Source organism: Rhinoraja longicauda, chromosome 8 (genome assembly GCF_053455715.1).
Source record: "Rhinoraja longicauda isolate Sanriku21f chromosome 8, sRhiLon1.1, whole genome shotgun sequence".
In the NCBI taxonomy this organism is placed as follows: Eukaryota; Metazoa; Chordata; class Chondrichthyes; order Rajiformes; family Arhynchobatidae; genus Rhinoraja; species Rhinoraja longicauda.
Genome location: NC_135960.1, coordinates 55854992 through 55868391, shown reverse-complemented (window position 1 = coordinate 55868391; position 13400 = coordinate 55854992). Strand labels below are relative to the sequence as shown.

The window sequence follows — 13400 nt, the reverse complement described above, 5'->3', positions numbered from 1 at the left end:
AACCTCTGGGTGTATATTTCAAAATTTACATTCACTGTGCAGATCTTAGAGCTTCTCTAGCTCTGACAGAACTCTGGCACTTGGCAATTCCTTGGTTTGAAATGCATCTGTTCACATTGAAGTTCTGCCCACGGTCCTGGCATGGACTGACAAATGAAGCAGCATTCACGCCAAGGACATGTCAAGTTGATGAACATCTCCAACATCTCCAATACACAAGTATTTAGCATTCTGCCCATGGCATTAGCTGGCTTTGCCACTGTTGAATTTCCTCACCATCATTCTAGAGGTTCCCATTGACCAGAGACATAAGTGAAACAAGCAGATTGCAAACCGATCGACAGGGGCTGAATAAAATACTTTGTAAACCCCTTCAGTTGTCTGCAAGGAACAAGCCAGCAGCAAGATGGATTATTCCCTACTTCCCTTAAAGAATGACATGGAGATCAATGGCATTCATTCACCCCTTGAAGCAATGAATACCTTCATTCCAGAACAGTGGCTTCACCATGAACCATCTGCATTACTTCTTTAACAGAATGTCCAAATCTTTAATCTCTGACACAGTAAAAAAAGAACAGCAGGCTTTCTGAAGTAAGGTGCACCTTTCTTTACAGGATGCAATTCTTTAATCAAAGCTGGTTGAAGTCTTAAACTCCCAGTGTGACAGAACTAGGAACACACTTTAAATGTGCAGACAGCAGTGGTTTGTAAATGTGATTTGTCACCATATCAAATTAAGCTACAGTTTAATGATAAATATTGGCATTTCTTGTGGGACTCACATCTCAAGTGTAGGCAATATAGTTTTTCTTAGATTTGAGTTTATCTCCTGATTTTCATTGAATCCTTGTTTTGGCACCCTAACGTGCACATTGCCCTGTAACCTTATTGGTTATCATCCCAAGATCCAGTTCATACCTTCAGCCCTCTTCGACTGATATTTCCATCATTGATCAGCCAGCATCAAGCCTGTTCATCTTGTGTTTCTGTGCACTTCTGAGATGTCGGCCGCATCTTATTGGAATCGATAATAGGCAGGATCTTAAAGTCTAATCAAATCATGTCTATCTTTTTACTGTTTTTGCTGATGAAAATGTTTGATTATTAATTATTTCCATATGAATTTAGATGCAATTATGTTTTTAAGTGTAACACTAAAAGCAGAATTTTAATATACTGAGTTGAGTTTTAAGTTGAATTTATTGAGCGAGCATTGTTGATCAAGCAGCTGATGATACCTTACATTTCTTGCTTTGATCTCTTAGTTCAGATTGTTTTAAATTGCTTAAATATTTCACCTGAAACTCAACATACTTACTGCTGCATTGGAGTGTTAGTGCTAATTATGGACATGACCCCCTCCCCTCCCCCCTTGTGACAAGAGCAACATAATCATGTGTTATTTTCAAATGAAAATGAATCCATCATATGTCAGTCACTGAAAAGAGTTTGTGCAGAAACAAAATACATTTTCAGCGTAAGAGTAGGGATATTCTAGGGAAAGCTGGGAAGGTATTTGAAGAGGGGGGGGGGGGGAATATCATATCATCATATCATATATATACAGCCGGAAACAGGCCTTTTCGGCCCACCAAGTCCGTGCCGCCCAACGATCCCCGTACATTAACACTATCCTACACCCACTAGGGACAATTTTTACATTTACCCAGCCAATTAACCTACATACCTGTACGTCTTTGGAGTGTGGGAGGAAACCGAAGATCTCGGAGAAAACCCACGCAGGTCACGGGGAGAACGTACAAACTCCTTACAGTGCAACACCCGTAGTCAGGATCGAACCTGAGTCTCCGGCGCTGCATTCGCTGTAAAGCAGCAACTCTACCGCTGCGCTACCGTGCTGGATACTTCAATGGGAAAAACAAATCTGACCTTTTAAAATAAAAACAGCATATGTAGAAGTAATAGAATGAAAACAATGTGTTTATTTCTTCCACATTAGGCCCATGAAGTCTTATCTTTGGAAATGCTCACATTATTGCTTGAGCGGCCCACGGATGACAGCGTTGAAGTATCAATTGCTTTTCTGAAAGAATGTGGAATGAAGCTGACAGAGGTTTCTCCCAGAGGAATTAACGGTACATTTGAACCTGTGTAATATAGTAGCCCCACCTGGACCTCTCCAATCCCGCTTCACCTAAATTCCTTCCTCTGGCTTCACGATTCGCAAGTCTTATGGCTCACACTTTTTTTCCCCTCATCTCGGGGTTTTGTCAAACCATCTGCCTATTAACAACCCCCCCCCCCCCCCGCCCGCCTGTGTTCACCTATTACCTGCCAGGCTTTGTGCTGAACTTTTTCCATCTTCCTGCTCCCCCCCCGCAATCAATCTGAAGAAGAGTCTTGACCTGAAACATCACCTATCCATGTTCTCCAAGCATGCTGCTGACCTGCTGAGTTACTCCAGCACTTTGTCTTTTATTGTAAACCGGCATCTGCATTTCCTTGTTTCTACCGATTAATTCCTATTTTGCACTTATTATTTATTTTGTTCTTGTTGCAGCAATATTTGAACGTCTTCGTAATATTCTTCATGAATCTCAGATTGACAAGCGAGTCCAATACATGATAGAGGTGATGTTTGCAATTCGTAAAGATGGTTTTAAGGATCACCCTATCATACCCGAAGGCCTTGATCTGGTTGAGGAAGATGATCAGTTCACTCATATGCTGCCTTTGGAAGATGAATATAATCCTGAAGATGTAATAAGTATGTCTTCAAATTTGAAAATATATTGCATGTTACATTCATAGAACTTTTTCACATGAGCAGCAAACTTGTTCTCCACCTCAGCTTGGCAAAGTAGAAGTTTGAAAGGATTTGCAAATTATTTACGTGCTTGGAAAATCGTTGATACATTATATTATGGCCGGTGTGGGCAAATTGGGCCGAGGGGCCTGTTTCCACACTGTATCACTCTATGACTATTATAATATAAAAAACAATTGTAATTAAATTTAACTGAAACTGCTCAATGCACATTATTTAACTAAAGTTTCCTCCTGAGAACTGGGAAATTGAAAAAACATGGATATCATCAGCAGATGGGGTAGTATCAATGAAAAGAGAAACAGTTAACATTTCAGGTCCAAGACATTTTATGCATGAAGAAACATAAACACTGGTTCTCTCTGAACTGCTGAGTATCTTCATCAGTTACTGCTTTGGGCTTTCTTGAACATAGGTGACTCTAGACGTACCATTAAGGTATGGTCTTCTCAGTTCGAGGGGCAATTCAAGATGGCCACTAGATGTTATCGACAACTACACCCGTGAAAAAAATTATTGAAACTTCCAAGGAGACTCACTTCTTTCTGTACCAGACCCAATGCAATAAACCATTCAGTTAACATTGGTGCAGTCCACCTATGGATGTGCACTGAGAAATAACATGGATAATTTATACTGTAAGTTGAATCACTTCAAGTGCTTATTGGTTTAACGATTAACTCCCTGGAATATATCAACAAACCTCTGTTTTTAAGCAATTAATTAAGAAAATGATAACTTGTTGGCAGTTTGGACTGTTGTCTACAACTCAGCTGCTTGAAGAAGAGGTTCTGACCCGAAACATCCCCTATCTATGTTCTCCAGAGATGCTGCCTGACCCACTGAGTTACTCCACCACTGAGTTAAACCAGCGTCTGCAGTTTCTTGTGACTGCAATTTTTAAAAATATTTGTCGCCTAAATTAAATTGGTCCTTAGTTGTATATAATTACTTTAAAAATTAATCTATGAACTCTTTCAAATATAGATGTCTTCAGGATGGATTCGGAGTTCCTTGATAATGAACAGAAATATAAGGATCTAAAAAGAGGTGAGATATCTTAACATTTGAATGTATAGGAGAATATGATAATTTGCTTTTAATAGGGGTATGTTGCTGAAGCAAAAATGTAATGAAGCAAAGTTTATGGAAGAATATGAAACAAAAAACAAGAGTTAACCATATGGTCCTCCTTGCATGCTTCATTATTTTGTGAAATGATGACCAATGTGGTGATCACACAGATGTCCATATCCCCTGAACCTTTTGGTGTCCAAAAATCTGTCTCTAATATGCTCAACAACTGAGTGCTCGAAATGGATATTTCCAAGGATGTACAATCCTCTGAGTAAAATAAGTGTCTCTGCATCTCATTCCTAAATAGCTGTCTCCAATATCCAACAACTGTGCTCCATTTTTTGAGGTTGAAAATAAACCATCTTTTTGCACCTCTTCCGTTACTTCCTCACAGAATCGCATACGTTTCAGTGGAATTAATCTTTCATTTTTGTAAACTTCAGTGAGTTTCAGCCAGGCTTCCTCAACCACTATTTTAGGACAACCCCTCCTCATCCGAGCATCAGTCATGTACATTTTTAGTGGACTGTCTCCCAGGCAATTGAATGTGAAAGTACAAGTGTGGTGCTACAATAAATGTGGTCCCAACAAAGCCTTGCATAATAAAGGCAAGACTTTATCAATTTTGTGTCCCAATGCTCTTAAAATAAAGAAGAAGAAAAAAGAAGAATCTGAAATAATACCAGAAAATATTTTTAATGCTTAGAAATTCAGCCAGCAGTTAATATTGTGGCTGGATGACCAGATGCAGTTTGACATTCAGTTTTTCTTGTATTTTCTGTTTAAAAATTCCAATCTATCTTCCTTCCTAACTGCTTGCTCTACCCACAATTTTTCTTTTTACATTTAAATCAACACACAATACATACATACACCTGCAACCGCACGAGATGCAACACCTGTCCCTTTACCTCCCCCCTCAACTCCATCCAAGGACCCAAACACACTTTCCAGGTGAGACAAAGGTTCACCTGCACCTCCTCCAACCTCATCTATTGCATCCGCTGCTCTAGATGTCAACTTATTTACATCGGCGAAACCAAGCGCAGGCTCGGCGATCGCTTCGCTCAACACCTGCGCTCGGTCCGCATTGACCAACCTCAACTCCCGGTGGCCGAGCACTTCAACTCCCCTTCCCATTCCCAGTCTGACCTTTCTGTCATGGGCCTCCTCCAGCGCCATAGTGAGGCCCACCGGAAATTGGAGGAACAGCACCTCGTATTTCGCCTGGGCAGCTTGCAGCCCAGTGGTATGAACATTGACTTCTCCAACTTTAGATAGTTCCTCTGTCCCTCTCTTCCCCTCCTCCTTCCCAGATTTCCCTCTATCTTCCGGTCTCCACCTATATCCTTCCTTTGTCCCGCCCCCCTGACATCAGTCTGAAGAAGGGTCTCGACCCGAAACGTCACCCATTCCTTCTCTCCTGAGATGCTGCCTGACCTGCTGAGTTACTCCAGCATTTTGTGAATAAATACATCTCTTCAACTCTTCCTTGATTTGAGTGAGACTTTGGTCTAAGATTTAAAATCTAGTCCACAATTTTCTGTTTGCCATTCATTTCTTTCTTTCATGTTGATCATTTGTTCTTTTGGTATCTGTACAGGAAAAGATTATAAGGCAACACAGCTGACATTAATTATTCTTACATGTTGCAAAAATGTCTGCATTGCTGATTACAAGTTATGAATGTACTACCCACAGAAATCCTTGATGAAGGTAGCAGTGATTCTGGCTCTGGTGGTGAAGAGGATGCTGATGATGATGCAGAAAGTGATGATGAAGATGGAGATGAGGCTGAGACTGAAGATGGTAAGTGCATCCTCTTAGCCAATGACAGAATTTTGTTTATGCTTAATTATACAGAGGTTATTTTAGTAAGTTTAAATTACAGTTCCATTCGTGACATAATTGCTGTTAGATCTATCATGTATTCATGCATGCATTTTGCTGGAATTATTTTTGCAAGTTGTTCAAATTCTGCGGAGTCTCTTTAAAATGCTGTCTTTATTGGCAAAAGATAATTTTTGATGTCTATTTAAAATTGGTTCTCTGTAAGTGGATGATCAGGACAGGGACATATTTGTCACCCATTTTAACTGCTCTTTTTCAAAATAATAGGCCAGTTTGTGCGGACAGGTAGGTTGGAAAAATGCAAGTTAAGGATTCCCATGCCTGAACATTACAACACGATAATAAAATGTGTTGGAGGTCAGATGTGGATGCACATAACATTTTTTTAAAGATTTAGATTTAGATTCTACAGCGCGGAAACAGGCCCTTTCGGCCCACCAAGTCCGCGCCGCCCAGCGATCCCCGCACATTAACATTATCCTACACACACCAGGGACAATTAAAAAAAAAAATTTTTTTAAACATTTACCCAGTCAATTAACCTACAAACCAGCACGTCTTTGGAGTGTTTGTAATCAGGATTGTTTGTAACTCATTGAAAAGAAGGGAGGGATGCACTTTGTGCCTCGATTTATGTCAATTAACCTTCATTAAAAAGTTAATTTTTGCCAAGTTTTTATTAATCTCTTGGTACTTAATGTTTTAAATTATTTTTTCTAGTATTTGGTTTACTTACTGTTAAATAAATGTTTATTTGTTTTTTATTTGTCTCCATACAGTTAATATGACAGCAGGGTCAATTGGCTGATGAAATATGAATCACAGAATTGTGTACTACTTAAATGTAGTGACTTTATATTAAATGGACATGGCAATATGCCACTTGTCGGTGCTCTTGCTATGAAATTTCTGCTCTTCTCACAGGTGGCGACTCCAGGAATGGAGTTGCTTCTGATTTATACTTCTGGCGTCCACTATTTCCTCTGAAACATTTTCCATATGCTGTGATTTAGTAGTTAATTTTCCCTTAGGTTACAGCAATATTAAATATATCCTTCTGCTTTTGTCCATTTTTCAGCAAAATATAATTTAATTAAATAAATTTTAACTGATTTTAATTTATATTAAGATTTTAAATTAAATTAATTTTACAAAAGGTTTTCTGTTGACAAATCATGCTGTGTAAATCTGGATTATTTTGAGTAAGGTACCAGGAGAATTGTTTTTCTCTTTCATTACGTGCATGGCTGAATAGTGTCATGGTAGTCTTTGCACTCTGATTACATTCAATTGAATTTTGATATGCATAAATGTCAAGAGCCCACATAGAGAAGAATAGTGGTCGATGGTTTAAAAACTTCTTTGGCCTTATGTCAAATACAGAGTTTGTCAAAAGTGTTGGTGCCAAAGTCTTCAGCTCCCTGTCAATGGAGAAGAGGTTCAATCTTGAGGTTCAATGGTCAAGGAAAACATCCTTCCACACAAATTTCTACATTCAGGAGAATATCATTAACACATTTACGGGATGATTCAGCTTGCTTGTTCCAATGTGCATGCTGATACAAAATTCCATTGTGTTGCACTTAATATTTACTTTTTTGTTTAATTTATTTTGTTTATTAAGCAGGATCAATAAAAAGTTGTTTTTCCTTGAATAGAAAATGTTTTCAAAAAAGTTCAGTTATGCTGCTTGCACATTATTTCAGTGAACAATGTTCTGCCAACAACTGTTCAAAACAGCATGTCTCAATGTAATGAGACAGCTTTATTATGGCACCAAAGCACAACTGCTGATTAGGCTGCATAGATCGTTGAAGGAGGAACAGGCTGTTTGTCCATGTAGGAAAATAACTGCAGATGCTGGTACAAATCAAAGGTATTTATTCACAAAATGCTGGAGTAACTCAGCAGGTCAGGCAGCATCTCGGGAGAGAAGGAATGGGTGACGTTTTGGGTCGAGACCCTTCTTCAGTCTGAAAAGTTGTTTTTCAGTCTGTTTTTCAGTCTGACCCTTTCAGTCTGAAGAAGGGTCTTGACCCGAAACATCACCCATTCCTTCTCTCCTGAGATGCTGCCTGACCTGCTGAGTTACTCCAGCATTTTGTGAATAAATACCTTTGGCTGTTTGTCCATGGTTGGTCTTTCTTGTATTAACCTCGTATCCCTTGATTCGCATCTTATCCATCAGTCTCCATCATGAAAATGCTATATGGCTGCACTTTCTCATAGGTAGATAATTCCAAAGATTCTTCAGTGTGGAAATTACGTATCTCTTCTGTGAATGGATGACCCTTCATTTTGAGGCACTAATAACATGTTCTCCAGGTACCCTGGCCAGCTTTAATGTTATTTCTGGCTAATAAGAAGTATGTCCATTTCAATGTGATCATCACTTATTCTTTGAAACTTAATGTATAAGAAATCCCAGGAATCAATTTGATAAACCTTCATGCTCTCCCTCTATTGCAAGCATTCCGTGCTCCCAATGTGGCTTCCTGTACATCGGTGAGACCAAGCGTAGACTAGGCAACAGCTTCGCCGAACACTTGTATCAGTCTGCCAAGGTCTGCTGGAGCTCCTGGTTGCTAGAAATTTAAATTCCTCTTCCCATTCTGATCTTTATGTTCCAAGTATCCTCCAATGCCAAAGTGAGGGCACACTCAAACCGGAAAGAAAACTACCTCATGCTCTGCTTAGGTAGTTTATAACCCAACACTATGAACATTGAACTCTCCAATTTCAAGTAATACACCCTACCCACCCTTCTTTCAGCATCTGCAGTATCTTATCTCCATTTGTTTCTTCTGTTGGCTTTTCATCTTTTAATCAATCCTTAGCTTGCCAGTATATTATCCCAATGGAAATTACTCTAAATTTTGTTTGGCAACTTTTTGTGCCGATATTTTATTGAAGTTCTCCTGAAAGTTTAAATACATTACATCAAGGCCTTCTGCCTTGTGTTGCTTCCTGATTTCATAGTTTTATTTCTTCTGTCTTAGTCTGCAGGGACTCTCGTTCACTTATGCAAATGAAAGAATGATACACTGGACATTGCAGATATTCAGTTTTACAAAAAGTTGAAATATTTTGTTTTACTTGTAGGTGTAAAGAAAATAACTATACATGACAAGACTGAAGTAAATCTAGTTTCATTTCGTCGTACCATTTATCTTGCTATCCAGTCCAGGTAAGCAAATGCTTTAGTTCTTGTGGGATTTTAACTTTAGAACATCCTTTCTTTGCTTCAGAGCATAGAGAAAATATTATTTTTGAAATAAATGTTTAAAAATTATGATTTTTTAATAAAAAATATGACTGGCAATGATTAAGGAGAGATCAGTTATGATGATCTGATTTTGAATGAGATCTATTTTAAAACATGGGCACTGTATATTGATTTTTGTACATTAAAGAAATGTGTTATTGGCAGTCTTTGAGCACTGAATCTTCTTTTGCTTAAGTCTTTCATCTTCTTGATATTGAGTGCGGCGATGTAATTTGTTCTTTTTTTCCTTGAATTCAATGCGATCCACCTGCTGAACAAATTAAATAACTGAAGAAAAATAATAATCTCTAATACAAATGTCAAATGGGTCTCAAGTTGAAGATTCACTAATGCTTGGAGTTAAATCTGGCCTAAGGATGTGGTTTCTGAATTTAACACCCGTGGTTCATGTTTAGACCAAGACTGGTAAAGTCCAGAGCTGAGTGGTTTGGTCAGAACACAAATTAAGTATTGATGCTTGGGTGATAGATGAAAAAGGGTCTTGACCTGAAACGTCACCCATTCCTTCTCTCCTGAGATGCTGCCTGACCCTCTGAGTTACTCCAGCATTTTGTGCCTACCTTCGATTTAAACTAGCATCTGCAGTTATTTTCCTACAGTTGTTGATTGATGACACCTTTCACCGCTTCGATGACTGAGAGTGGATTGATGGGGTGGTAATCCATCGGATTGGATTCTCCTGGTTTATTTTTGTGAACTGGGCATATCTGTACCATTTCCAGTTTTTGTTGGGCCGATGGCCACGTTGTAACTTTACTGGCTGGGTTAAATGTACAATTGGTTCTGGAATCCACGTCTTCAATGTTTAAATGCAGATGTTGTCTGATCCCAATGCCTTTGCCTTTTTCGATTGCTTTGGGTCATTTCTAGATATAATGTGGTATAAATTGAGTTGGCTCAGCCCGGCTTCTTTGATGGTGGTATGTGGTAGGAATGCAGAGTTATTGGCTAATGTATTGCTGGCAGGATTGCGTAAATCTGTTCTTTGCATGTTTTGGCTGTTCAGCATGCAGGTGGTCCTATGTTGCAGCTTTCCAAGGCCAGCAGACCTTTCTGCATTCTACACTGAACCATGCTTCATCTCCTGGTTTTTATAGGGATTCATTCGTATTCTGAGTCATGCGGCATAGAAGCAGGCCCTTCTGAAACATATGGGTTATTGTGTTCTTTAGCCGAGGCTTAGGACATAAAAGCAGGGGAGTTATGGTGCAATACATTTTACTGGGTATGGTGACTGGATACCTTTCCAGTTGACGTGAAGTATAAGTTTTGGTTCTTTGCTGAGTTGCTGCGGTCCAGGTGCAAAATTGACATCACGTAATCATCAGAACCTAGATTGCTAAATTATCATATTGTGCTTTTTGTGTAATTTGAAACTGCATGAGATCACAACTTTCTTTAATTTGATCAGACAGTTGTGGTATGAACAAAATAAACTCTAGAATTAGACATTTGTCTCTAGAAAATGTATTCTTCTCCAAACCCAGCTGGAAGAATTCATTGCTTCTTCTGGACAATGACAAGCTGCTTTAGCTTTGTAAATATTTCTAATGAAGCAAGTTATGTACACCACAAATCACATAGTTACTGCAAATTTCAATGTTGATTTATTTTCCTGTGTTAACCGTTTCTCTTCTCTCCTAATGCCATCCCATCATTTTTCTGAAATTACAGATATTACTGTACATAAGATTGCTTCGGGCACTGCATGTTGAAGTGCCTGCATTGTTATTGACTCAGTTCAGTGTAGAAAAATATTATGTATATCATATATCTTGTGGAAATATAAGTCGAGAAGCTGCTGCAGTTCGACAAGATGAGGCGATCATGATTTGTAGTAATTTAAATAATTGCAGATGGCAGCATAATAGCCAACGCAACAAATGTAATGGAATTTGTGACATGCGATTGAAATTTATAATTGTGAAGTTGGAGAAGATCTTAATTAGGTTGCCATTCTCGTTTTTTATTGGAATCTTTTCAACGCATGGGTTTATAAAAAAGAAAAGGACATACTTGCATTAAGTATCCATTACCATAAACCCGTAGTATTGATTCATGCAGTTAATTACTTTGAAATTAATCAATTGGCTGACATGGTCATAATAAGGTTTTTAATTAATTGCATTTATTTGGGAAATCCTTTTGAACTTGCAGCAGGGGGATTTAACAAACTGGACTGGATTTAAATAATTTCGGGGCAGGGGAGAGGCACAGGACAGGAGTTATATATGAGGAAAATACAGAATTGTCTTGGATCACTGAGGGAAACATACTTTGCTTTGAGGCAATATGGTGCTACAAGTGTGTAATATTTCAATTTTTCTGACATTTTGGTGCTTTTCAAAGTTTCTTAAAATGTTGAACAATAATTTTTTTTAAAATCCAGATTGTAAAATTTTAGTTTAACATTGTGTAAGTTGTTCACCTTTTTCATTTTACCTTTATCTGTTGGTTATTTTTTGTCTATAAGCAAAAGGTTCATTCAGGTCATATTTTGGGCATTTTTTAAACAGTGTGTTGTTGTATTTCTACAGTTTGGACTTTGAAGAATGTGCTCATAAATTATTGAAGATGGAATTTCCTGAAAGTCAAACCGTGAGTATTAATTTACATCCGTTAAGCCTTTCCAGCAGAAGGTATTCATTGTTGGTACGCATATGGAGTAAAACTGGTTTAAGCTGTTTCTCGAGTCCTACAACATTGACCTCGGCAAATGAAATGATAAAACCAAAATGTCATCCTTGGCAGGAAAGAGCATAGGTCAGCAAGAAATTAGCTGAGGGATTTAAAAAAAAACTTCATTTCTTATTATCAATGCTATAACAATGGATGAATTGTAGGTTGGAGATTGATGTACCCTACAATCTCATTTTGAGATCCTTTTTTTTTTCTTGAAGAGTGAAGCATGAAACAATGAATTAATCTTTTTTCATGCATTGGAATACCTGTCCTACAATGGTTCCTCCCGCAGGACAGGTATTCTGATATCTTAAATACGTTTCATTACGTATTCTATTTATGCGTTGTGAATATTGTACATTAAGCCCATTGCAAATTTTATGCTTCATTTTCTCTGCTTAATTTTTCCTTCATTATTCAGATAATTTTTTTCCCCATTGTCTCTTTTCGGTGCAACTGAGTCCATTCTTGACTACTGCTTCCAGACCTTTTCACTGGCCACTGCTTCATGCTTTACAGCTCAGCTCTCAATTGTAATGTTCTATTTGATCTGGAACCAGATTCTTAACTATATAATCATCACAGCAAACCATTCACACTCAAGTGATAATGTCCATCCCTGCCCTTGCAGTTCAGCTCAGTTAATTTGATGCCTTTGTCATTTGACTCCTGCTAACCTGATTGCCCTTTCACCCTCTACCCTCTAAATATGAGTGTACTTTAAGTTCTGCTGACTGTATCCCAACTTGCATTGAATCTCAGTACACAACATCCCAATCTTTGTTGATTTACATTGGTTCCCAGTCTGGCGTCAACTAGATTTTCAATTTCACAAATCACTCCACACCTTTGTTCCTCTGTACTTTTTGTAACCTCCTCTCCCAACAATCTTTTAAAATCTTTGCATCCTGGTTCTAGACTTTCGAGCATCCTCAGTTCTGGCTACTGTACTTTGACAGCCATGCATTTGCTGTTTCGGATCTGGAATACTTGCTACCTTCGGTCTCATCTTTTACAAGGTGTGCCATGATTCGTTCCTCTTTAATGAAGTATACCTGATTCTTCTGGGATACCGACTACACTTGTGTCATCGGGTCAGATTTAATTTAGTTATCAATATGGTATAACAGTTGAGTCGGGGTTTGGATAAGGCAAGAATAGGAGCAGGCAGAGGTCATACAACTGCTCGATCCTGCTCCCACAACATCCACAATGGCCATGATTTTCCCCTTTTTTTGGCATATCCCTATAGCCTTGACTCTTTTATAGTCCGCCTCAGCCTTGAATAATCAATGACTCTGCCTCCACATCTTTAAACTTTAGAGATATATTATGAGTATAGTCCAGCTTGCTCACTCTTTTTCCCGTGTGACAATACCTTCACCTCCATACTCAAACGTGCAAACTTCCTTTGAATAATCTTCGAAGCAAGTCACTTTAATGCAACAAAAGCTGTTTGCAATGTTCCCAGCCGAGCGCCTGCAATTGGAACATAAATTCTACCCTTATGCTCCATCCCCTTTGTAAGAAAAACAATATTCAATTTGTCTTCCAAATCACATGCTAACTTATTTTTTAAACTTCTCTCCATAAAATGGCATTTTGTATCTTCCGTTTAAACGTTATCATGATTCTGTTCTTTCCATGATGGGTAACTTGTGAATTCCCATTCCTTCCATGTCCAATTTTCTAACTGCAAATCTATATGAAGAA

At 38.4% G+C, this 13400-nt stretch overlaps 1 protein-coding gene across 1 annotated transcript in view; it reads left to right on the top strand.

The window, feature by feature from the left end:
• The window catches only part of cwc22 (CWC22 spliceosome associated protein), a 78554-nt gene that overhangs the window by 46603 nt on the left and 18551 nt on the right, over positions 1-13400 (top strand). The window contains exons 10-15 of the mRNA XM_078404028.1: positions 1964-2099; positions 2525-2731; positions 3779-3841; positions 5570-5677; positions 8822-8906; positions 11543-11603. Of these exons, the coding sequence (XP_078260154.1) occupies positions 1964-2099; positions 2525-2731; positions 3779-3841; positions 5570-5677; positions 8822-8906; positions 11543-11603 (660 nt within the window). The remainder of the gene's footprint in view (positions 1-1963; positions 2100-2524; positions 2732-3778; positions 3842-5569; positions 5678-8821; positions 8907-11542; positions 11604-13400) is intronic.